General features: G+C 32.5%; 4 protein-coding genes across 6 annotated transcripts; 1 reads left to right on the top strand and 3 right to left on the bottom strand.

Moving 5' to 3' along the window:
* Nucleotides 1–418: 418 nt before the first annotated feature.
* Nucleotides 419–7,291, bottom strand: LOC114417997. Of its 2 annotated transcripts, none has more exons than XM_028383107.1 (14): nucleotides 7,088–7,291; nucleotides 5,941–6,355; nucleotides 5,664–5,755; nucleotides 5,227–5,385; nucleotides 4,695–5,031; nucleotides 4,217–4,335; nucleotides 4,048–4,120; nucleotides 3,734–3,954; nucleotides 3,574–3,630; nucleotides 3,328–3,499; nucleotides 2,019–2,141; nucleotides 1,774–1,944; nucleotides 1,002–1,061; nucleotides 419–920 (listed from the first exon to the last, which is right to left on the bottom strand). In XM_028383107.1, the coding sequence occupies exons 1-14, from the start codon at nucleotides 7,129–7,131 to the stop codon at nucleotides 795–797; spliced, it is 2,169 nt and encodes a 722-aa protein (XP_028238908.1). In that variant the 5' UTR covers nucleotides 7,132–7,291; the 3' UTR covers nucleotides 419–794. The 2 variants fall into 2 exon arrangements, with proteins under 2 accessions (XP_028238908.1, XP_028238907.1); XM_028383106.1 differs by having other exon boundaries at nucleotides 5,941–6,358; nucleotides 7,088–7,288.
* Nucleotides 7,292–9,239: 1,948 nt separating this feature from the next.
* On the bottom strand, nucleotides 9,240–11,120 carry LOC114417996 (cytochrome c oxidase assembly protein COX19-like). Its single transcript, XM_028383105.1, has 4 exons — nucleotides 10,919–11,120; nucleotides 10,656–10,744; nucleotides 10,478–10,575; nucleotides 9,240–9,540 (listed from the first exon to the last, which is right to left on the bottom strand). The coding sequence occupies exons 1-4, from the start codon at nucleotides 10,929–10,931 to the stop codon at nucleotides 9,435–9,437; spliced, it is 306 nt and encodes a 101-aa protein (XP_028238906.1). The 5' UTR covers nucleotides 10,932–11,120; the 3' UTR covers nucleotides 9,240–9,434.
* A 1,044-nt stretch (nucleotides 11,121–12,164) lies between these two features.
* Nucleotides 12,165–16,269, bottom strand: LOC114418647. Of its 2 annotated transcripts, none has more exons than XM_028384103.1 (9): nucleotides 15,984–16,269; nucleotides 15,626–15,702; nucleotides 14,276–14,504; nucleotides 14,002–14,156; nucleotides 13,826–13,871; nucleotides 13,642–13,733; nucleotides 13,387–13,483; nucleotides 13,026–13,082; nucleotides 12,165–12,804 (listed from the first exon to the last, which is right to left on the bottom strand). In XM_028384103.1, the coding sequence occupies exons 1-9, from the start codon at nucleotides 16,125–16,127 to the stop codon at nucleotides 12,643–12,645; spliced, it is 1,059 nt and encodes a 352-aa protein (XP_028239904.1). In that variant the 5' UTR covers nucleotides 16,128–16,269; the 3' UTR covers nucleotides 12,165–12,642. The 2 variants fall into 2 exon arrangements, with proteins under 2 accessions (XP_028239904.1, XP_028239905.1); XM_028384104.1 differs by having other exon boundaries at nucleotides 15,626–15,707; nucleotides 15,984–16,125.
* An 8,432-nt stretch (nucleotides 16,270–24,701) lies between these two features.
* LOC114417995 (dehydration-responsive element-binding protein 3-like) lies at nucleotides 24,702–25,938 on the top strand. The gene has a single exon (XM_028383103.1). The coding sequence runs from the start codon at nucleotides 24,838–24,840 to the stop codon at nucleotides 25,459–25,461; it is 624 nt and encodes a 207-aa protein (XP_028238904.1). The 5' UTR covers nucleotides 24,702–24,837; the 3' UTR covers nucleotides 25,462–25,938.
* Nucleotides 25,939–26,475: the final 537 nt, after the last annotated feature.

The raw sequence follows: 26,475 nt of genomic DNA, 5'->3' as shown, positions 1-26,475 counted from the left end.
CTTTGATAGCAACCAGTTGAGTATAAAGATGAACTCTGATATCAAGAAAATCATTGAGGCCTGTACATTGTTTATGGTTTATGCGGATGAGAATTAAGACCAAGACACTATTTATAAACTATGTACTTAATCTGAAATCAATTTGATACGAGTTTCAGTGAGGAGGGTAGAGCTGGCAAATAGCAGAGATAAACGAGTGAAGCAATTTAATCAATATGGATATCGGCATTTCATTTTATCAAACAAGCTTTGAGGGTAATCAAATTGAGTATTGTAACACATCCATTTTAACGTTTAAGGGTATGTTTGGAAAACCGTTGAACGGAAAAATCACATGTTCCAATGCAAAAATCCAAAAGCTATGTGCCTTCAAGAACACCAGTTACATTTAACTTGACTGGTATCCAAACACACTAGGTAAGGTGATCATCTATTTATTAGAAAATCAACAGATAGATGAATATTGATTATTAAGAGTGTTCTTTTTGTCATAATCATGGTATTCTCACTCACATTGCAGCAAGAATAGGTGCATGATTTTGGATAACTTTTACACCTTCCGAAAGCCTGTTCAGAATAAAAGATACAAACAAAGAGTATCCTTTTCGAAGAGAATGTGCAGCACCCAAAAATATGTTTATAACGGCTATCCAAATATACCTAAACTTTTTGGGTACTGATGCAACTTGGAAGGTCATTGCAATTATTATCCACTCTAAGGCTTGAACTAATCACTATGAAGTTTGATTCGAATGATTAAGCCCGACCCAAATGTAACCGAGAGTCGGTCATACTCAAGAAATGGTTGCTGGTTGATCTTCAAGGTCAAACTGAGCCGAATGTAACTGATAACCCATCTTTCTAGTTTGCTTTATTAGCTTTACAACATCCAACCGCTCTGAAGAAAAAGAGGAGGGGATCTGCATAAAGAAAGTAGCAAGCATCATCAATAACATAAAAGATAAATGAAAAACGTAATGGGCAAGGCAGCAAAAACTTACCAAGAATGGCATATACTTCTTGATAGCTGCTAGAATAGCTGCATGGCCTACAGCTGTTACCTGGTAACACAATGAAAATCAACGTGTCATTGAAATACTAGTGTAAAACTACTTGATTTTGTTTCTAAAATAAAGTGGACACCATTTAAGAAAATGCTAGAAGAATTTAAAAAATATAATGTATATGTTAGAAAAAGCATTATATATCATCTGATTAATGGGTAGTTTAGTATGGCCTTGAAAATGGGATGAATACGTGTCTGAAAAATAACATTGAAAATTCATCTTTCAAGTCCAAGTGTAAACTCTTTCATCAAACACTGATAAAATTAAGATTAACCTGATATACATATCTCCACATTTCTACAACTCTAAAATTTATTATTACATTTAACTAGAAATTGACAATAATTATTTATTCAACAATGGCACCTCTTGGTTCTCTCAATGTCTAAACAGCTAAAGATCTGAATTTGAAATTTTGAATTCCCCTTGTGTATATGTCAACATGGCAAACATTCAACAAACCAAAGCAATGGAAATGTAAGGTAAGCCCATAAACTGCATTTTAACAAAATATCCGCACTCAAGTTTTGTAACTTTGGGTTCACTATCTGTAAACACAGTTTTGTCCTTCTTTAGTCTGATGTTTCTATTTACCATGGGAAATCTACCAAACTTCTTATGAAGCTGATAAACTAGTTTATAGTATATCCACATAAGAGGACGGAAAGTAAAAATCACATGTATTTAAAAGGGTAAAGGTGCTCACAGGAATTAGCATCAAAATTGTCACTGGAATTAGCACAATTATGTCAGTCATGGTTCTGTGTAGTTTCTTTCTTTGACTCTCGGAAGCCTTGCAGCCATGCACTTGCCTTACAAGTAGTTCTAAAGCAACCATAATGTCTATGAAGAGCAACACAGTACCCATCCAGAGGTCCTAGTAAAATTTTCCACAAATTAAGAACCTAGAAATCAACTTGTTTGCCAGAAACAGGTGAATAGAAGTCTTACTGCACTTGTGGATGCCAACTTGATGCTGTATCTCTTGATAAAACTTTCATGCTGAGGATTAGACTTGTTGACACAGGTATCTTCCTCGTATGTTTTCTTATTCGCGATTGCTGAAATTGGAGCCTATAATTAAAAGAAATGAGAAACAATTGGTTACTAAGAGCAAGGAATATGTATAACTGATGTTCCACAAAGTTGACACTCGAAAACACTAGTTCAAAACTGTAGGTCATTGGTTTGTTATGCATTAAATCATGTGCCAACATATTTCACGCAGAATAGGGAATCTTACTACCATGCATCTATGCCAGGCAGAAAGCACATGCAGTAATACTGTAGTAGAGCTCATCACTTTCTATTTTTAAACTCAAACTATGTTTATTCTGTTGCTAACTTGCATGATTGATATTTAATACAAATATATTATTCAGAAGGAAAATAAAAGATCATGACTACATAGCAATTGCCTTTCAAACCCCATTACTAAAACAAAAGGAGTTAATTGTAAAAAATTCACTACTGAAGAACTTCTCTCTCTGGTGGATATCTACCAAGTACTTTGATCACTGTAGCTGATTTCTGTTTTTACAATGCCTTCAGTCTCAGTTATGAAGCTATTCAATAAATCTCACAGAACTAAACAAGGCATATTCAAGAGAGGTTGATGTTGGGGGGAAATGTCCATACGCAGCAGAATGGCACACCCAAACACTTCGTACAAATCCAGTAAACCAAACATAGCATAAAATTACAAAGAAAAACAAAAACAATAGATGACAATGAAGGGACAAGAATTTAACTTAGTTCAGAAAATAACTTGTGTATGTCCACCCAAGAGGAAAAATACTTTCACTGAGTGAAAAAATAGTAAAAGATAATCAGAGTTTAAAACTATCCAGAGCCAATGCCCCATGTATACCCTCTCGTAAATCAAAGCACCCCTCTATCTATGCTCCCAGGCCATTAACTTCAATGACAACAAGACTCACTTTGTTTCCTAATCCTACTGATTTTCCTATAGGAATTCTGAAAACCCTTTAGATTCTCTCTTATCCTTCAAGGATAAATTACAAACTACCAAGGATACTTATAAAAATAAACATCAATAAAACCAACCTTCATCATTGTCAAAATACGTGAGCTAAAAGCCCAACACTGATAACAAAAATTAAACCAAAATCTTGCAATTGAATTAAAAAATGGCTAAGATAAATTTGAGTATAACAGAAGGCATCAATTTACATCCCAAGTTTAGCAAGATAATGAATTTCCTTAACTTAGTATCTATCATGTTCATTGCCTAACATACTTTTTTGAATATAGAACTGTTTCGGAAATCACTCTTTGGACATCCTTCTGTAGTTAAGTCATGTGACATCTGTTGCACTTCAAACACCAGAGGTAACTTGGGTCCATTTATACTTCCCATATATGATGTATGGTTGTCAAATGAAGCATGATCCACAGTATTTAGTGATTCACTGCAAACAGGCACTATTTAATGATCCACAATATTTAATGAGTAAAAGAATCCATCAAACCAGAACCAGCCTACCCTGAATTGTCATAAGCAGCCCAGTGATATTGCAGACAAATACTTAGCAAACCCTGACTAGGATGTTAAAAAGAGAATAAATAACACACAAGGTTAATAGTAATTGTAGGCAGACAAAGAAACTTAAACCAGTAACACTGATGTATAAATTAAATGTTACCAACGAAGCAAGTATGAGCGTGAAGCTGTGTCCAATGATTGTTGAGTTGTGCGATTGAAGTGTGCAAACCCAGAGAAAACATCATAGCACACAGTAAAAACTACAGAAGAAATTATCTCTTTCTCTGCCTGGCGAGCATTATGTTTAGACCTTTTCTCCTTGCAATTTATTTGAACATATGAACCATAAAAATCAAGCCATCCTATCTCATCAGTTACCACCTGAAAGACAGTATAAATTACAATTAGCGACATTTAAGCCCAACATAGAAAAGGCATTTAGCATCAGCATTGGCAGAATTAACAGAAACTAACCTCCATGAAACACTGATACACTCGAATGGAGGAAAATTCTGGATATATGAAAAGAATTCCACATTCCAAGTAACTAAAATAAAAGCATTGAATCTTCAGTATCAGTATCAGTATCAGTATCTTGAAAATTGGAATGGTTAAAATGCAAAAAACAACCAAAGAGATCAACCTGAGGAAGTTCTTAACTACTCCATCAAGATCCTTAATGCCCATTGCCGACAAAAATATTCTTGTCCTTTTTCCAAGATATGTAAAAAGTCCCAATGTGGCCAAATTATCTGCTTGTATCTGTAAAAGGTACACCACGAACAACTATCTGAATGTAGAATGGTATATAACCACTACAAGTATAAAAAACGAGATTAACAAGATCGGGTATTTGGTGGACATGTCAGACATGATCATGTAAACCGAGAGTAGGAATATATTCTCTCTGTTTTATAAAACTGAAAAGAAAAATGCACAATGATAAAGCATGTTCTCTTCATGTCAACTGTGCATCTAGAGAACAGGACTGAAATTTGATCCAAAATATGTTTGCCTAAATGTTTCTGCTATTTACGGTGAATGAGGCAAATTTCTTAAACAAATATTATAAGATTAAGTTCTATGAATCCATGAATTTCTGCATGAGTCTGCAATTTGACCTTTTGCTGAAAATTTTGCTTCTTTGAAGTGATGCTTTCTTTACAGAAAGCTTTCAATAGTTTCTTATGGGCTAAACCGATCCAAAACTCTAGGTCCTCAGTTTTCTCACTGGGAAAAACCTTCCCACCAAAATGGGACAAGAAATTCAGTTCAAATCCCGCCTCAGTTGCTAACCAGTGTAATTTGTCCACAGGTGCAAGATTGAGTGAGAAATCCATGAGCTTGACCAAAGCATCTTCGAGAGACAATACAAATAAGGGGCAGCAGATGCGCCTGGCGCCCAATTTCACCACTGCACTACAACAGGTTATAGCCACAATAATTCCTGCAATACCGCTGAATAGTTTTCTGTCAGGCTAAATTCCTTCTTCTGAATATTTGGCGAATCTAACAGAAATGAACATAAAATCATCAACTTGAAGAATAACTTTGAAATTCAAGCCAATGCAAGGACATTTGTTGACTATGAAAAAGGATTTTCATCCAAGGTTCAAATATATGTTTCTGAAAACAAGGTTGTTTCAAGCAAACCTTCCTGCATATTCCACAGACCACTTTTTTAGAAGTGGAATAAAATATCCTGCTATTCGTGGCATTTCAGTCTCTCTAAACCACTGCACCAAATATGGATGCTTCATTTTCAGTCGAATTTCAATGCGCTCTCCCATTTGATTCATTAATGGGCTCAAACTGAAACCAGGGAGGAAAAGTAACTCAGATCTGAGCAATGTTTATATCAGTTGAATTTTACAATATCACGTTTATTATTACTAGTCATTACTTGTAAGGATCAAGTGGAAGTAGTAAATATAATATAATATGATGCACAACTATTTCTTCCAATTATAGGGTTGATAAAAGCCTAACTCGTTACATCTTGCATATATATGTCAATGTTACTATAGATAAGAAAAGCAATGTCCCAAAATTATGTTATAAGTATGCAAGAGAAAAGGGTAAAAGCTTACATCTTTTTAACAGGGGAAAATTCATTTAGCCGTTCATGTGAAAGCAATATCTCCAAATCAATTGCAGCTTTCATTAAAGCATAAACTGCAACCTGAATGAGCAAGTCATCAGCCATATTTTTATTAGATCCAATCAACTATTCATGACTCAGGGCAGAAAATAAGTGCATGCGCCTTTTCATAAACAAGCTTATATCACAAATTGTCAGCTAATAATGTGTATAAAAAAAAAGTAAATTAACATGTAGGAGACAACTAAATATTTCGCTGCATGTACCTGATAAGCAATACGTCTATGCCATTCATGCACATCCTTCCCAATCCAAGCCATTGCAAGAGCTGGACCACTCATTGCTACTCCAAGCGAGTTGATTGCTTTGGAAAAGCTCCTGGAAGATTCATGCAATAACCACACAACACAATCCACCCTACTAATTTCCATTCCCTGACTAGTGGATATAACATTGGTAACCTCATCTGCTTCTTTGCTTTGATCATCACTACTGGAAAAATGAGCCTTAGCTGATGCTGCCAATGATGAGCACTTCTTTAAGGATGTGTAACATACAGACAGAGATCCAACTAACAGGCCACTATTCAAAGAATTATTGTTTCTCTCATCTAATGCATTTGAATTGGCATGTTGAAGGGCATAAGCAGTTGTTCTTTTTCTGATATCTAATCCCACGGATCTGCTGTAGGAAGAAATACGGATGCATGAGCTTTTCAGGATATATGCAATATCTTAAATGCATAGCATCATCATATACATCAGAGATTAAGAAAAATAAAGAAAGATTCTAGTTGGAACTAGTGATTAATATAGTAAGCTGCTACTTGACTTCACAAACACGGACACTGAGACAACATACATTTATGTATAATGAATGTATTTTTTTTAATAAAAAATTGTTATAGGGTAATACTCATAATTGTTGATAAATTTTTAATTTTGTAGAAAGGGCCATCTTCCAACAACTTTGTGTTTTTTTTTTGTGTTTTTGAAATTTTTGGTCGATAGTGATTTAGGGGATAATTGGTTTATTTCTGGAGAAGTTCCAGTAGACAGGGAAAATAAGAAACAAGAGAAGCTTAATTTCATAAGGAGACAAAAAAGGGGTAGCAAATGGAAACTCATCCTCAGAACTCAGAAACTTAGCTATATTATCTTCTGCATAATCTACACAAATCCTAAAGTGTGCATGCATGAAAACCAATTTCAATTTTCAAGTAGCAAAATCTCCAAAATGGAAAGGATTGTTCTCAACATTAATATGTAATGAGTTTAAAATATATCAAATACTATTCATTCTCTTAACACAACATAAGGGTCACACTCTGTCATTTTGAAGCGTTTGTAACAAACGTTGAAGTCACTGAAGGGAAAAAGAGAAAAAAAAAAAAAAAAAAAAGAGGAAGCGTACGAGTTGCTGAACAGTTGGTGTTGCAGATTGAAGTGAGTAGCCATGGAAAGAAGAAAAGAAAGAGAAGAGAAAAGGGAAAAAGATAAGGCATGTTAGAACAGATAAATAATGGATTAATGTAGGAGCGGTGGCATCGAGGCACAGAAAGAGAGAGATACTAATTTATAATTAAATTCACCAACTTCATTTAATTATCCATTGTGCTATACATTGCCCTTAGGATTTAGCTCCTATTAGCTGTTTTGCTTGCTAATTAATGCTAAGTTGGTAAATAACAAAACCTTAAAACAAAACAAAAATGGCTTGTATGAAGATGTCAAAACTCTAGACAGCTAAACTTGAACTCAACGGTGCTTTATCCAAGTCAAAGTCAACATCAAACATTGCTCTGAATGAGGCTTGAATCTCTCTTCTATTGTTGAATCTTCCATTGTTGAATAGTTAGACTTGGGCGGGTATTATTAAACATGACAATCAATTAATATGATTATTTTAAATTTATTAAAAAAGTCTTAAATGATATGCAACTTTCTTTAACATTTAAAAGAAAAGTTTTGTCTTCTATAAAAAAATATATATAATTTAGATAAAAAAAAATTGGTGATATATGATTACACTTCATCTTTACATAAAAATTAATCTGTATTTTTATAACTATTAAAATTCAGTTACTTCAAACACTATAAACATATTTAAATTAACTAATTTAAACAGATTTATTTTTAAAAAAAATAGGTAAATACATAATCGCAGTTCATCTTTAAATATAAATTTATCTCTATTTTCATAATTACTAAAATCTACATACTACAAACATTACAACGTATTTGAATTAACTTTATTTTAGTTTAACTTTTTATTCAAATTAATTTCAACAAATATGAAAATATATCAAGTACTCGTAAGTCAAATAATATAGCCGTATTAATATCGAATGGTTATAAAATTGTATTAATCTACCATTGTATCTAAAACAATAAATACGTGTCCAAGTTCAATTTTTTTTTAAAAAAATATAGATATATTTTTATCAACTTTCTCAAAAATTTAAAAATGGACAATTATTTTGTCTTAACTTAAGTAGAGTAAAAGATTCCATAATTATTTTATGTTTTTTTAGACAGTGATTAGGTGAAGTAAAAATACCATTGTAATTAATTTTAAAAAATAAATAATTGAAATTTTTATTAAAAAAAACACATTTTAATATATGATTCTTTAGGCTACAGAAGAATTAATGTATTGAAAAAAATTGTATTGATTTTAAAATTTCAACATATTTTCTCACATTTTTGCATTAGATGGACAATTGATTTGAATCGTTAAAAATACCAATTTAAGGTTCATTACTCCAACAAATCAAACTGATAACAAATAAATATTATCATATTATATAAGTAATAACTTAACAAATTTGTAACAAGGTTAAGTAAAGATAAACATAACATGAAAAAATCATATTATATATCTTGCGTGATAAAAAAAATTAACAATAAAATGCTAAAATATAATAGGAGAGTTCTATTGTTTACCATTAAGTCTATTTGGTTTAAAAAGTGCTTTTGAATTTCGATTGAACAAGAAAGATTAAAAACTTGTTACAAGAGTGGCTCAAGCACCTAATCAATGATCATCCGATTTTTGGTTGAATGACGATGACCCATAAACCTAACTTGTTCATCAATTTTTCGATTGTAACCCGGTCCAATTTTATTTTATTTTTATCATGGCTAAGAATAAACAAAACCCGTGAATAAAATTCCTCTTTGCATTAGTTATATAGGTACATATAATTTTAAGATTTGATTATACACTTGACCTCTTAATTATAATTAAAAATTCAATTAAATCTCTTAAGTATTAAAAAATTTAATTAAATCATTCAATTGTTTAAAACATTTCATTTAAGTTCCTAAATTATTTAAAAGTTAAATTAGATCCTTTCATTATTTAAAGCATTACAATCAAACCCTTTTTATAATGAAATATATAAATTTTGATTGAATTTTGTAATAATTAGGGATCCAATTAAAGAAATTAATTGAACTTTTTAACAATTAAAGGATTTAATCCCTTTAATTGAATTTTTTTTAAAGCAATTAAAGGATATTATTAAATTTTTTAATAATTGAGAGACTCGATTAAGTTTTAATTATGACTAATTGACCATTTATATAATTAAACCTAATTTTAACTGCATGTCTAATAGAGGGAATAGGGCAAATTGTCCATCATCTTTTGTTCACAGTGCTGGTACATTACTAATCAAATGAATTGAAAGACAACGGAAAAAATGGCATCACCAAAACTCAACCTCAAAATCAATATGCATTCTTAATCTTGGGGTTCATTGTTCTTGATTATCAACCCTGTCAGTAATGTTCCCTCCAGGAGTTTCTACATTACTTTCCTTAAAACCAAGTTCACCGAGGTCTTGCTTTGCCATCAAGTTCCTGTAAGATGCCAATTATATAGTTCATGGACAACCAGTTAAAAAAAAAATTCTAGTCAAAACAAACCAAAGAACCATATATACCAGAAACAATATCAATAGAAAACAGGACCAAAGATATCCACCAAAGCCATCAACTTCTTTACTTAAAATTTCATAATGAGAATTATATTAGATAATATGAGATGTTCCATCATTTCATTGCAAAATGACGAACAAATTTAGATAAAATGGCATTCTACTTGTGACTACCATCTAGTCAAGCTCCTATGCTGCCATAAAAACAATACACATTTATAGAAGGAAAAAAAAAATGACAAAACTATTGTCTGGGCACAAAGATTAATAATAGATGCCGAAGGAATTACAGGAGTAAAACTCCATATAATGACCCTATGCCTTAAAATGGTATTGCTGTCCCCTGTACTTTTCTTCTCTTTTAGGGTGTAAAAGGTAATCCTTCCTATAATTAGGTAAATGGTATGGTTGAATGCGTATTTTCTTTCATTTCATTTAGTTACACACCCAATGTGACGATAAATTTTAATGAGCACTGTTCACTATTTTGCTCACCAAAACTGCATTGCTCACTCAAACAGAGCACACTAAAAAATTTAGAATGACTAATTCAAATCCACTAAAGATATTAATGTTTTTATAAAGCTGCTTATTTATCAAGGTACACTACAACATTGAGTTCAAAATGAGTTATAAGGTGAGTTGGATGGTTAAGAGAAAAGTAAAGAAACGAAAGATGCAGGTTGAATCGGCTAACAAAAGTAACATTCTAACAACTACCATTTGCGGATTAAAAAAACAAACATTGAGCTCAAAAGGGTAGCCTACTTAAGTAACACGAAATACTAAAACAGTAAAAAAGAGAAAAAAAATGTGCATTAAAAACTGATATGTAACGTATTGAAAGCAACTAAACTCACTTCTCCATGCGACACTGCAGGTATTTTTTTGAGAATTGCCTGCATTTTTCAGACTGGTGCCCAGCAGTCTTTAGACAATTGAGATATTCTATTTTCTCCTGAAATGAATAAACAAGTGAAAAAGGGCACAGAACATGTAAAAAAAATGTCTAAGGTTAGAGAAGAAGAAGCATATTACGAGGTCACACAAATGCATGTGGTCCAATGGAAATATCCCCTTTTCGGGAGGCACTGGACGGAGCCCCCTATTGCCACCAAATGCACCACCTTTCGTTTCAAAGCGAGCGAGTATTCATATTCATAGTCCACAACAAACAAATATTGAGTTTAGGAATAAGCAAAGGAAGTTAACCAATAGAATCTAGAGTCTTTTTTCCATCCTTCAACAATTTGTGAGGAATTTATGGAAGAAAGGATGAGAAGTGAAAGAAAATCAAATACCTGCGGCACTCATTTCTAGGGTTTCATGCGGTTGCAGAATCTCAGAAAGCAGTTACTTTCAATTTCAGCTGGACTGAAATAATTACGCTGCAAGTTCGATCATTTCACCTGCCGCTAAGTTCTGTAGCTGCTGCCGGAGCAGGTGGGGTTCTCGCCCGCCCAGGATGAACACGGGAAGGAGAGAGAGAGAGAGAGAGAAATGAATAAAAAGTGTAAATGCGTAAAGAGAAACAGAAAAATAAAAAAAAGTCAGCCATTGATTTTTAAAAATAAATAAATTGAATGGAATCCAACGGTTTGAGGCACATTTCCTACTGTGGGAGACCTATGATACTTTCCCATGCCAGAACTTGTCCTGTATCATCGATAAATGATAAATATTCTTTTAGGAATGAAATTAATCATTTATCCTTTTTAATCTTATTATTATAATTCTGTGTTATTCTTGTTTCAACAAGAGAAGTTGTTATTTTGAAAGGAAAAAACAACAACAGATATTGTATTTATAATTATATTTGTGCAATTTTTATTTAAAAACGATAGAAAGAAAAAGTGTGTGACAAAATAATGAATGTAGTAAAATTAAATGGAAGATAATATTGTTAAATATTATATAAATAATATAACTAGATAAATAATTTCATAAACGTGACATGCTTATGATAAGCAAGACATGGCTTACTTTTTTAAAAAAATTTCCTTGATTGTTTTTCGAATTTAATTGAAAGACAAAGGGTTTTTTTTAATTATAATTTAGTATACCAACATGGGAAAACTTGAAGACTAATTCTCTTACAGAACGCGTTTAATAAAATTGATGAATATTTTATACTATTAATATAATTATAAAAAATTATAAATTAGCATATGACGGAAAGTTGACTTTCATAATAATAATTCAGAAGTCTTATTTTAAAGTGATTTCTAATTTCCCCATAGATTCAGTAGGAAAATAAATCCCCCCTATATAAAAACTAAACTTTTGTTCATTTTACACTTTAGAGAACTTTTGTTAGCTACTTGCGGCAGCAAGAGACACAAATTTATTTTCAAAAAAAAAGAGAGACAAATTTAACACTCACAATACGGTTTGATATGGCACAATTTCAATTTGCAAATTGATTTCGAATGATATAGCTAGGGATGGGTGACAAATTACCTACAAATATTTTTAATATATATATTAAAAAATTCTTGCTTCAAGTTTGTTATTAATACATTTGCTCAGCAAGATTAAGCATTCATATTGTTTTGAAATACCAACTCAGTCGGCACATTGAATGTAACTAAATACAGAAGAGAAAAGGCAAAGTTGATTTTCACGAAGACCTGCCCCAACTTGATAAAAGTAGACAGATTAGTTTATCAACTTTCCATGTCAATAGAGCTTTATGGGTCCTAGATTCCAGGTAGCAGATAAAAATAAAAAAACCCTTTGACTCGACTGTTCTTGAAAATGAATGTAAGTGTAACCAACACTGGGATCAAGAGGAACATACACATTTATAACTACTTTGATAATGTATTTTTACATATTTGCAGCTGTCTCTAACCTCTAACTTGGGGTAAACGAGCTAAAACTCATTGTTTTACCCTTAGCCCATGACTCCTAAGTCGATAAAAAAAATGGATGGTATAATAATTAAAGATATAAATCATCGTGCCCATGCCAACTGCAAGGAAAAAGGCATAAGCAGGTATAATTGATCATGTAGCAGTGTTCGTTATGTTGGGCATGGAGATGAATTTGTATTGAGATCTGACACAACAAAACAGTCTGCCCTGTGCGAAAAAGCATCGAGCTTTCTTAGCCTCTGTGCTCGAGGATGCTGAATGATTGCCAAAACTTCATCTCTGGAGCTTTCATCATAAGAAGTAGACGTTGGCTACACATGCAGAAAATCTAGGATGAAACTATTTGAATTATTTGATCTTCATAAAAAGTGTATGAATAAAAAATAATAGAGGAACATTTTAAGAATGTAACATAAGTCACCTAAAGCTCATACGAATGCTGGTGATATTTTAAGAATGTAACATACCATTATTAAATTAGTAAACTACCATATAACTAAAGAACATGAGAGCAGATTTAAGTAACTCTTACCACCCCAATGTGCCATTCATGGCTACTAAATTCTTTAAATGTTGCTGCATCCATTTCCTGCATCAAGGTGTTTAGTGTGGTCAGAAAACAAAATAATCTGTAAACTACATCTATATTAATTCTTTAACTATATTATTTGAATATGGGAATGAACTCTAGATGTGTTTGGATGAGAGGAAAGAAAACTCAGATAATAATTTTTTTTTAAAGAAAAAGTGAAAATAAAAGAGAAAAAATAACTTACGAGTATACCTGACTGCTTAGAATTAATATATATTGAAAATGTTCCAAGGGCACATGACAACTAACATAATACATATTATTAGGAATCTTCATCTACAAGTGAAGAAGAATAACTTACAATACTGTAGATGGGAGGCACTAGAGTCTCGCCTTTACACTTTGTGGTAGGCATAACAGAGAAGTTTGGTGCCAAATCTCGTGACCTGAAAATCCATCTGTATGTAAAGAAATAGATTAAGAGCTATTTAAGGATAGAATATGATCATATAATTGGAGTAAAATCATACTGTGCGTTTTTTTTTTTTTTTGTCGAGAAATTTTATAAAGTTGAGATAATTCAAGTATTCTTGCACAGGAACACAGATATGCATACCCAATGTACACAAAGATGCAGAATTGTGCCCATTCCCTGAGCAATAAACGAAGCCAGTAATTCTCTGAAGAGTCATCGATGTTCATGTATATCTAAAATTGACGAGCTTGTCAAAGTCAGATATTTATACATATCGTTGTTCGCATAAGTTTATAAACTATAAAGAGAAACCCAAATATAATACCACAGTTTCTGCGGTAGCTACTATCTGCATTGCACCCTGAAATTTCCTGCACAAAGGAAAGCACGTCAACCATTAAGTATGAAATATTGTTTGCATGAGTGAAATATATCTATGCATTTGGGAATAAATTACTCATACACACCGCATCATGCATTGCTTGAATGCGTGGCACTTACTTGAACATTGTGTACTTCTTATACACAGCATCATGCATTGCTTGAATATCCTCATGTTCTATAATGCTCAATTGTTCTCGCAACACTAGTAGGTTTTGGGATATATGGTGGAATATTATGTAGAATGATATAAAATAATTTAGTAGCAGAAGAACCTGTACATTTGGTCAATTATGAATTAGCATCAAAGAACCATGCATGCTTATTATAAATCACAAATATAATAGTTTTACCAATTAAACTGCACGTTTTATAGACCAGCTTAGTAACTTACAGAGAAGTATGGCACACAAGCCTTGTAACCAACTAGAGTCAAGTAAAAGACACATGCAAGTGCGGCAGTTGAACGGCGTTCATTTAAAGAAAGACGCTCACACATGATACAGTAACCATGGGAAATGAGCAAAAAGGAGACAAAAGCAGCTGTCTGAAATAGCACCCCTGTTACATACACCCCAAATGACATCCACAAAGAGCAGGCCTGAAAATTGAAGCAAGAATACCTGCAAGAATAGTGTCATGAGACCCAATGAATTAAATTTTGCACACAACAAATGCAACTATACAAATTCTCACTTCTATGATGTGTTATCAAACAAACTTCAATTCCTGCAATGCTTTGTCCAGTCTCAAATTAAAACGCACGTAAAATCATTAGCAAACTGTCAATGTGTTTTGATAAACATTATAAATGCAAAAAACACCGTCAAAATGGTGAATAAAGTGGAAGCTACATTTGGTAGGTGGTAACTACTCTGTTGAGGCAGAAAACTACGTCCCAAATGCGTGACCAAACACACAGTTTAACATTTATACCATTGAGGTTACTTGACAATGGACGTCATAAACTACCATTTTGAAAATGAACTGCCACATGACGTAATTGATTCTTCATTACAAATGACAACCCCACAAATACACTTCAAAATTGCGGTTAATAATTTGAGCACTGCCCGGCCCCTCCCCGTCATAAGCTTTCTACAGGACGAATCCCTTTGTCTTTAGTGCAAAACAATGGGTACACGCGTTCAGAGAATTTGAACGATTTGTAAGTTTAAATACAGAGTTGGGCATGAGAAGGCTTGCATGACTCATATCTGATGTATCTTAATTTTATCGCAATTATTTGCCCTTTACCATCAGTATCTTTCGTCCTTCACTTTCAAAAACTCTATCAATATAGTCATCCTTACAACAAATATAGCTACATATTTCCACGACCTTGTCCAGACAAAAAGCAGAGTACCCTCCCATAAAATCTTATTTGTTGGAAATTATATTATTAAGAACGCAAGGGTGAATCAAAGAGGGTGGGTGAAGAAGCAGGGTGATGAATATCTAAGTGGAAAGATATAATATCTCAAGGTTTTGATTCAAGATGGATTGGCTAATCTTTTAGTCTCTAAATGGAAAGTGTCATAAAAATTTTATAGAAAAGAAGTAATGATTCTCAAATAAATGGAATGTTTTTAGTTAACATAGAAAATTTGGTATCCCCTGCTTTTACATCAATCATACACTTAATTTGCCTTCTGAGCTATCGACAGAGACGAGAGTTACTCACTCTTTCCAAACACACAACACTTGATTAAAATCAAAATACATATTGATCACAAAAACTTACCAGAAGAGAAAGGACAGCATGAGCTGCAATGCTTTGATCAACGGAACCGAAGCAAGTGTCCACTGCAAATTATTCCACTGCTCTAACAAAAACAACATCACAAAACAAAGCAGTTATGAAACCGAAAATCTCACCAGCTTCACAAATCAACAACACTACCTCGTTTATGAACTGCGAAAACAATTAATTATCACAGAGCTGTTAATTAAATTCACATACTGATCGAAAATTCTTCTTAATTTCACTCAAAACAATATGTATGTCATTTAGAAAATTCATTGTCTCGCGTTGCATATTATTATCAATAAAGCAATAGAGATCAAACTCGAATATAACGAAACATCTATTAACGTGAAACCTGAGAATGGTGCGTTTTGTAGGTGTAAACAGTCCAAGAGCAAGCAGAGAGGAGCCAGATCGACAAGAACGTCAGGTACAGCCACGGCAGCGCGCTATACGACTCGTCCACTCCGACACCGTAACCGTCGCCGGACCTCGCCATCTCGTTGCCGGAAAAGTTACGTTTCTCCGCCGGCGACTGGTATTTCCGTTTTTAACTGTTGTGTGCCGTCGTCGTTGGGTGGTGCACTTGTACTTGAATCTTTCCATGCGCATTTTTATACGCTGGAGCGTTGCACACGTCTCAAACGTGGCCTGTGTGCTTCTAATCAGTCAAAACCGTAATTCAATTATTTCACTTCATTAATGGTTAATCAACAAACTTTGGTTTATTTTCTATTCTTCAGTAAATTATGTGATGCCACTAATACCACTGAAAACTAAACTATAATTATTAATAATGAGAATTATCTCAATGTACATATTTACTTGATAATTTTAATTACTTCTTTTTCTTTTTTTTAACTTCTAAGTTTTTCTTCTTTCTTTTATTATATTTTTATTTAAAATATATCCCCTAGTTAAAATAAAGTAATTAAACTTAGACAGGGGACAGCTTTGTGGCATAAGGCTTGATCAATATTACTTCAAATGAAAAATACAATATTCAATTTTAAAAAATTTACATGAATTTATTTTAATTTAACAAAATCTCGTGTTCAACAATATATTAATATGTCAAATACTCAAAAAAATTATCATTTATAATAATTTTATCTTATTTAAATAGGATTGATTCACACAGAAAATATGTAGAGGATATTTGTAACCTTTGAAGAAAAAATAATTAAAGTAGTTTATAAGAAAATGAGTTATATAATTATGAATGTCACTCAGATTTTTTTAGTTAAAATAGTATTTGACTGGATCCAATTATTTGGTGGAAAACCATGATAGCTTACTTTGACAATTGGATGGATATGGTTTTAGGGAATAAATGTATATGGGTTTAATTAATTAAGCCCGGCCACATTTTTCTTTTGTATTTTGGATTAAAATGCAAAGTTGATGGGGGCATGTTTTGGGGAATGAAAGTTGGTGGGTGTAACTATCTTTACCTGGGTGAAGAGCATCTCATCAAAAGATTATCCATGCAAACATTGGTTGTTTTTCTTTTATTATGCTAAATTGATTCTAATTAGTTGTTTACTAAATGGAAAAGAAAGAAGAAGATATTGTTGTTTAGCAGGGTATCTTTGTCATAAGCGCGTTGAAGAGCACTCGAAAGCATTTGTCCGCTACCTACTTTTGAATTTTCAGTTAAATAAACATTAACATGTAAATGTAACACAAGTGAAATACCCTACATTTTTTTATAAAATACTGTTTAAAGATTATTCGGTTACTCTTTCCGAAATTCCATTCAATAATACATTTTAAAACGATGAATAAGCAATATAAATAAGGAGGGATGTTTCATGTTGCTGTTCACGAAATGTAACTTTCAGTTTATTCTAGTTTTTAAATTAAATGACAAAACTCACCAAATCAATATAGGAAGCAAGTGATGTTGGTGATGCATTTAACCACCAACTAATATGCAAACTTTAAGTAACGTGCTGTTGACTTTTTAAAAAAAAAATGGATAAGTGTCTATTGATCTAATCTGTTTAAACCAAATTTGAAGGCTGCCCGCATGGCTTGATATCATGATATGGTAGATGAAGGAGGTAATCAGAAGAGAATGAAGACTTTAGGTGAACAAACTCACTACAAAACTAGTTTCCTTCACATCCTACCCAATCAAAAATCCTGAATATGTAATGCTTATTTCCATTTGTCATCATCCGTAAACTTATAGTTCTATGTAAATAAACGCCACCTTCTCCATAATAAGTTTAATTCATATTTCTATGCTTAGTAAAACTGTAACATCTCAAACTTCATATTTTGTCTCTTTAATTTTAAATAAGAGCAATTTTCTCCGACCCCAAAAAAAACACTTTTTTAAGATTTTGAGCGAAAATAAAAACTGTAAAGATATGTGGTTGACATAAAAATTAATCAACACGAGGATCCAATTAAGAGGAAGTATTGTCATCCCCCCCACCCACAACACCATTCTTATTTTGATCAGTGAAAGAGATCACCAACATCACTTGTTCAACAAATTTTTTGGGAGAATAATATCATAATCCAAGATAAGAAAAGTCTTTACTTCAAAGACCACTTAAATAGATAATAAGAAAAAGCCTTATAATTCTGACCTAAGTGCTCACCCCTTCACTTCACTGCAGACCACATGAAATGGCTTGGACTGACTCACGCAGAATTGCATGCATGGGGACATTCCGGGAGTTGCTTTGGGCACCACCAGAATTGGTGGTACATCCGGCAATTTTTTAAAATCCTCATTATACCCATCTGTTATAAGTTCTTGTTTAGCGCTTTCCTTCTTCACACAACCTTTTTTTTTTCTTCACCTTCGTTCTTGTGAGAGGTGTTCCGTGAGAGTCTATTGTTTGTTCTTGTATCCTCTTTAGTGGAGGTGCATTGTTTTCAATGATTCCTCGGAAAGTGATGGTTGTAACGGTGGTTGGTTTTGCCATTAACAACGAAGATAAGTTCTTGATTTGATTTTTTTTCACGTAATACTTACTGATTGATAATCCGTAAGTTATATAAAATTTACGGATTGACAGATTGATGATCCGTAAGAAGCATATGAACTGTCAATTCATAAGTTTCTTACAGATTAACAATTTGTATGTAACTTACGGATTTTCTTATGGATTACCAATCCGTAAGAAGTTTACAGATTGTCAATCCGTAAATTTTTTTAAATTTTATTTGTTATTTTTATAAATTTATTTTATTGTTTAATTAGATAAAATTAGAGTTATTCATTAAAAAACTTTTAAATAGATATAGTTTGAATATTCATTTAAAAGTCTATAGTTTGAAAGTGATATTAATGTGAAAAATCAACTTACAAAAACAAGTATAATAAATTAAATAAATACATATTTAAAAAACACAACATATATATTTATTAAATAAATATTATTTAAACTAAATTATTAAATTAGTTTTAAATTAATAAGTTATTTTATTAATTTATTAATTAATAAATTAAAATAAAAAAGAATCATACGGATCCCCAATCATGCCATCGCAATAAATCCGATGAACAACAACATGACAACTAAGGTGGCGATCGCTAGTGGCGCGAATGACGGCATAGACGGTGACGATGGACGCGTGACGAACTAAGGGAGAAGAAGCGCAAGGAGTACTATAGCGGGAGAAGTAAATGAAAATGCTTTTAAAAATTAAGTGAAGGACATTTTTGGCACTTCACATAATTTGTTGGGTGTACCAGCCAATTGTGTTGGTGCCCAAAGCAAAACCCGGGCATTCCTCGTTTAACCAACATTAGTAATTTGGGCTTACAAATTTATTTTTTGAAGAAAGCATATTGAAAATGGGCCCTTGAAGACCCCGAATGTAACCACCTGCTTGCCTTTGTCGAGGCTTGATTTGATTCTTAAAATTTTGTTCATTCCATGTTATTTTCACCCTCTTTTTCTCTTCCCACTCTTCTATTTTTTTAACAAAAAAAAAATCAGGAAACAAGTTTTGTTGTGTTTGATTTTGTGCATGTTTAATTTGTAGTTGAAATTAATGCATTTTTATCCTTTGACAAAAATACTTTTGCCTTAAAAGTAGTTTTTCACTTGATTTTCAAACAGGCATTTTTTTGTATAAAAAGGGAAACTAATTTTTGTTGTGTACACACAAAATAATTTTCATTGAATCTCGATGAGAAAAAAAAGGTACAATAGGGGTGGGAGAAGAGGTAGAGGAATAGGTGTCTCGTGAGGAAGTTGAAAAAATAGTTAAAAGAGACCGGGAAGGATGTAAAGAAATGGGTAGAATAGAAAATCAAAACAAAAAACTAGGGAGTGAGAAGAGAAAAAAGAGGCGATAAGAATAACTTGACCCTTTTGTCTCAGCGCCAAATTCTACTTCTGCTTGATCGGTTTCAATGCCTTTCTCTTGGGACATGCTAGGTGCACCCAGCAACATTGCTGGTGCACCCAGCAATTAGGTGAATGGGCAAAACTGCCCTTGTATTAAAAAAATAATTCCTTCTTTCGGAAGAAGGTTCTTCCGGTAGAACAATTTATTTTATTAGAAGAACCTTCTTCCGAAATAATAAATTGTTCTACCGGAAGAACCTTCTTCTGGAAACTTTTCGGAAGAACCTTCTTCCTGAAAGCTTCCGGAAGAAGGTTCTTCCGAAAAGCTTCCGGAAAAAGATTCTTCCAATAGAACACAAATTATTCTTCCGGAAGAACCTTCTTCCGAAAGAAGAAATTATTTTTTTTAACGCAAGGGCAATTTTGCCCATTCACCTAATTGCTGGGTGCACCAGCAATGTTGCTGGGTGCATCTAGCATGTCCCCTTTCTCTTTTCCTGCAATGCAAGTTGTGTTTAGCCTTATGGGCCTTTAACTTATTGCCAAAAGTTTGTTAGATTATTGGGCCATGATATCGTTTCTGAATCTTCTTGGTACTTGTTATATCCATTTTCCTTCTTTACTTATCTACTCTCATTTTTTAAGTAAAACAGGAGTGTGTATTTTTTGAAAAATAAATTGAAAAGGGGAATAGATAAGCAATTAAGGAAAGTGGATATAGCAACTGCTATCTTTATTTATGGTGCAAGATTTTAAAATGGTGAAATTATTCAAACTGGATTCATTTTGTTGACAAAATAAAAACTCAATTAGTAGTTTCTTTTTATTTTTACGATAATAGAAATAGTCTTGACATGTCATTCTAATCGTATTTTTACGATAATAGAAATAGTCTTGAGTTTAATAGATATATATGCACTATCAAGGTAAATACCGTTCCATTGTCAACTAATTAAAAATTATTGTTGAAATTATTTTTAAGATAATTATTTTTTTATAACATATCTAGACTGAGCTCCTCTATTGCCCATTTGTTGTGACTTATTTGCCTTGGATAAAAACCAACCTCAGCACACAATGTCGCACTTTAACAAAATAGCTTTCCCTTTGTGCTGGATAGAAGCTGATGAACTCAAACCCCTCTCCAAAAAACAATTTTGTCTATCTCTAAATTAATTTTTAAAATAAAATATCAATAATTATAAATTGGTTATTATAGATCTAAGATATATAAAAAACATTTTATTATTAATTTAATAAAAATAAATAAATAGAAAGGATTTTGATTAAGACAAAACCCTCTGCCTAAAAGAAACCTGACTATATCTAATCCGATTGATATGCGGGGCTAAAAAGAATAATAAGACAAACCGATATAATTATCTTTCGGAGGCCCAAATTTCGCAAGAGAATATGATATTTTCCATAGATTACTCCTAAATACTGTGTGACTTTTTAAAACATATATTTAATCACTGAAAATTGAAAATATTATAATTCTTAATTTTAATTTCTATAAAATTATTTTTATTTCTATGCGCTATAATGAAATGTGTGATTTTAGTTAAAAATATGTATTTTTTCTAATTTATAGAAAAATAAAGTAAAGGCTTAAATGATATTATAATTTAAAAAACTAAAAAATTATTTAATCCTTTTTACTTGTGTCACGGTAATTTATCCAAAGGGAACCCAGATCATCCTTCATCTATATTAAAATATTCTTCAGCATATATCGTCAAGATCGCATCGTGTATCAAATGACATTATTTTTGTTTACCAAATTCAACCTTTAATGACGTGGTCGTACACAATGGCAAATTAAATAGGATTGTGCTACGCGTTGCCGTCGGTATATTACTGTTGATGATAATTATTTAATCCATTATTGTCGATAAACAAATCAGAGTTTTTCTTTCTTTATTTTTATCAATTAGGAATTTAAGTAGAGCGACATTCTTAATTACCCAAATTGTTATTGTTTAGAAAAATGAAATACAATGCACGTTGAGAACGATATTATAAATAATACATCCCAATATTAATTAAAGACTCGGATTCTATAAATTTAGAAAAATACAACGCATCGATGCTCAATTGAGAATTTCTTTAGTGCATTAGTAGTTGTATAATCATATACTAATCCTTTTTTTATGTAGTGTACCAATCCAATTTCAATGACCATTTGGTGGAGTGATTTTATAAAGCGGCATGTGAATTGAGCAAATTAAAAGAGCTTACATCAACGAATTCTCTCAATTATTGTAAAGTATAGGTGTTGCTAATAATATAATGAAAACCAACCGCAATTGGCAAATAGAAAAAGACTACTTCTGTAACCAGATCCATTTCTTTCTCAAGTAAACGTGTAAATTAAGCACAAATTAAAACAAGTTTCTCTGAAGACTCTTGTGTTAGCGACCATCGTTGCTAATTAATATCATTTTATGCTGTACCACAATAATAAAATTAATATATAAATATCTCATTTTATGCTTGTGCATAAATAATACAACACCCCTTTGGGGCATTCCCCGTGCTTTATCCTATTTCTTTTTTGTTTTCGAGGCGCTATAATGATCATATATAGTAAAGACAAATGCGAATTATGGAACCATTAAAAAATATATTAATAATTTGGTTTTTGTCATCATTTGCCCATTAATTAGTAACAAAATGAGACTTCCATCTCACGAGCCAATTAGGACTGTGAAAATAGAGCTGACTTTCTTTGTCGAACCTTCATAGAGTTTACTAAGATAGAAATACAAGTTTTATTATTTATATACTTACCGTTAGACCCTCCAAATCCAAGTGGTTGTATCGAAATGATATATTTCTTCTTTTCTTTTCAACTTCCTTGGTAAGAATATTAGCTCCAAAGTCCAAATTATTGACCATTTTTAAGTGTCACATCTAACAATCTTTGCCAAGAGGTACGCTCGAATTAAATTTAAACATCTAGGGCATTGCAAATTTGCAATCCTAGTAATGCTTTTGCAAAGGTCGAGATGTTTCTTCCTCTCTTATTAGAAAGGATGATTAAGACACTAATGGTGCATCAGACAACCCAAATCCTAGTGTGGCCTATAGGGTAGATACGTTCCTTCCTCTTTTATCACAAAAGGATACAAGGTTATGATTCTAATTACTTCATTTTCACCCCCAAGTCGTTGTCCCTAAATTATTGCACGAAAATTGAAAAAACAGGAGGTAGAAACCGGGGGAAAGAAGTGAAAAATAACAAAACAAAGAAATTAAAAAAGTAAGTAATGGTGTGTAATAGACTTTGTCAAAGGCTATTTGGTAAAGAGGTGGAAAAAACTAAATGGGTTTGTGTGAATTTCTTAAATAGTGAGGAAAGGGGTTTGGACAAAACAAGAGACAATTTGATCACACAAAGCAACGGACACAAGAAAGGGGAGATGTGGACTTATAGGAGACTTAGCCAGAAATGATATAATGATATAATGAACGTTGCAGCTAAAATATTGGTGTGGGCCCTCTTGTACCAGTAGCGTCTCGCTCCTCCAATCCATCCTCCACACATACATCAACTAGTTCTTGTCCAAATAAATATCAGAGACAAAAATACTATTTTCTAAACTACACCCTTTTAAATAATAATAGAGATATGAGAGAATTCCACTTTTCATTACTCTTGCTCTTTGTCTCATTCTTTGCTATAACAAATTAAGTGAAAAAACCACTGCAACTATTTTATTTTTAAAACGATAATTAGTATATACTTCTTTGTTTTTTACTATGCTTGAGCTCAATTCTTCTGTTGGGCAATTAATTGGGTATATATCAGTAAAAAAAATCTTAGAACTCATCTAATAGAGTTTAGTTTTACTCAATAATCTATCTTAGATACATCAACTTGGGTTATCTTAGACGAAATATAAAAAATTAATCTTGGACCTCTTCTGCTAGAGTTTAGTTCCAGTTAGCCATCTACTATGTTTGGTACATCATCTCGAATAAATTGTTTCTTTGTTTTTTTAATAATTTTATCTCAAATTATTTATTATTTCGTACCAACAATTTTTTTTTTATTTTACAGTATTAAAAAAAATTAATTATTTTTTTCTAACAATACCTGTAAGAAATAAATACACTTGTATTATATATATATATATATATATATGTAATTAATATAGTGTAGTAATTAACGGTAAATAAGATTATTTTATTATAAAATTCAGTCTAATTATATTATCAAAATATGTATGCATTATTTTAAACTAACAAATAAAAAAATGGAACCAAAAAGGAAAATAAAATAAGACGAAAAAAGTCACTATTTTCACTCCAAATGCGTCCAAAACGTTAGAAATGTACTTTTATATTAGTCTGGCTAATAAAAGGTAGACCTAAGCTACTTAAAAAGGCGAACATCAAATTTCATTCAATATATTAAAAAAATGAGAAAAAATGTACTGTTATTGTTCCTGGTGATGCAGAATTTTTGTTTACTTCTTTTATTAGAAGAAAGACTGTGAATATTAATAATTTAAAACTAATAAAATTTATGAAATAATTTAATTTTAAATGAACATAATAAATTATACTCTCTTAATTAAAGTTTTCATGTTCCAACTTCAAAGTGAGCTAGTCAAATCATGCTGGATGAAATTTTTTTCATGGATGAGAAAAGATCCTCTCTGATGGATGGTTAAAAAAGTTGAAAAAAGAGTGTGAAATTATATATAATTGGTAGGTCAAGGGTCGCTGTACGAGAGCGTATTATGATTCACTACAAAAAAGACTACGCCATATGGTTTGTGTTCCTCAAAGACTCACACTCCTCTATTATATGTATGTGTCTGTTCCCCCTACATTCTGCTCCAGAAACCAAAAACATTCCCACTCTTAACTCAAAACACAATGACACAACAAACAACAACCTCTTCCTCCTCACATTCGGGCCCAAGGGCCCAGGCCCAGAAACAGAGCAAGAGGCCCAGGGACTGCAGCAAGCACCCGGTGTACCACGGCGTGCGGAAGCGGAACTGGGGCAAATGGGTGTCCGAAATCCGGGAGCCACGCAAGAAGTCCCGAATCTGGCTCGGAACATTCTCCACTCCCGAAATGGCGGCGCGAGCCCACGACGTGGCGGCCCTCACCATCAAGGGCCAGTCAGCAATCCTCAACTTCCCCGAAATTGCAGACCTGCTCCCTAGGCCCGTCACGTGCTCCCCACGTGACATCCAGACCGCGGCCACGGCCGCGGCCTCCATGGTTAAGTTCGACCCTGTGACACAATCCTCAGACTCGGAGACTCCAGAGTCTTCGGAGCTGAGCGAGATTGTCGAACTTCCCAACATTGAAGACAGCAGCGTTGACTCGACACAGGAGTTCGTCTTGGTCGATGTTGTTGACAGTTGGGTGTTTCCCCCAATGGGAATGGGTTCAGAGGGAATCGAGTTCTGTGCCGCTTTTTCTGATGAGTTATTTCCGCAACAGAGTTTTATTGGTTCCGAGATAGAGATACTACCCATTTGGGATTGAATGGTGAGTGGGATTCATGTGCCTTTTGCTTGCTTCACGTGGGATTGGCAAATACTAGCATTCATGGCTGTTTTGCTGTCAATGGTCCAGGGCCACTTCAATTTACTCTCTACTGTGTCTGTGTGCACTATATTTTTCACACTGTTACTTATAGTTATAGTTAGTTAGCCTTAGCATTTAGCAAGTTCCATTGTCTTCAACTTCAATCCCTTTCTTCCTTCCTTCCTTCCTTCTACCGAGTAATTTCCTCTGTTTTATACAAGTAGAAACAGAAAATATGTGAATGCCAAATAAATTTTTACCACATTACCTTACTGTACAGAAGAACTATAGTGTTTTTTAAGAATGTTCCCAAATTTTCCAACTACATCTTTTCTGTAAAAATTCTCCTACAACTATAACCTCTTTTACTTCCTTTGTATGATACTGTTTACTTTTTTGAATAAAATTTGACAGTGTTCACTCCGCGAGTGATGAGATGATTGTGAAAGTGACGTTGATAGAAATAATTTTCCTAGATATACATTTGTAAATCACTAAATTGGGATGATATATATTCACAGAGGGGAATCACCGATTGCTTCTAGTTGTGTATGTGTATGTATCAAACGAGCAATCTGGCACTGCACATGGACATTTCTAAATTTAATAAGGAATATAATAAAAACTACTTCCTTAACTAATACGTTAATGTTTAGGCCGTTAAAAAAAAAACAAAAAACTAATGCGTTAATGTATAGAACTGTTTTCATTTATTTGTGGCATAAATAATACATTCGTTGATTTTAGACTTATTACAAAACCATCATTTTGTTGACGTTTATCTTTAAAATAATAATATGTTAATGTAATTGAAAAAGTTTTTTTTTATATATTTTCACCATTCTCAAAAGCTCTTTTAAACTTTTAATTAATCATTTGGTATAATTTTAAAAAAAATTATTATAAAAATAAATAAATTTAATATATATATATATATATATATTTATTTATATACACACATACGAACACTTT

Source organism: Glycine soja, chromosome 7, assembly GCF_004193775.1.
Source record: "Glycine soja cultivar W05 chromosome 7, ASM419377v2, whole genome shotgun sequence".
NCBI classification, from domain to species: Eukaryota; Viridiplantae; Streptophyta; class Magnoliopsida; order Fabales; family Fabaceae; genus Glycine; species Glycine soja.
This window is presented reverse-complemented; position numbering and strand designations above follow the sequence as displayed.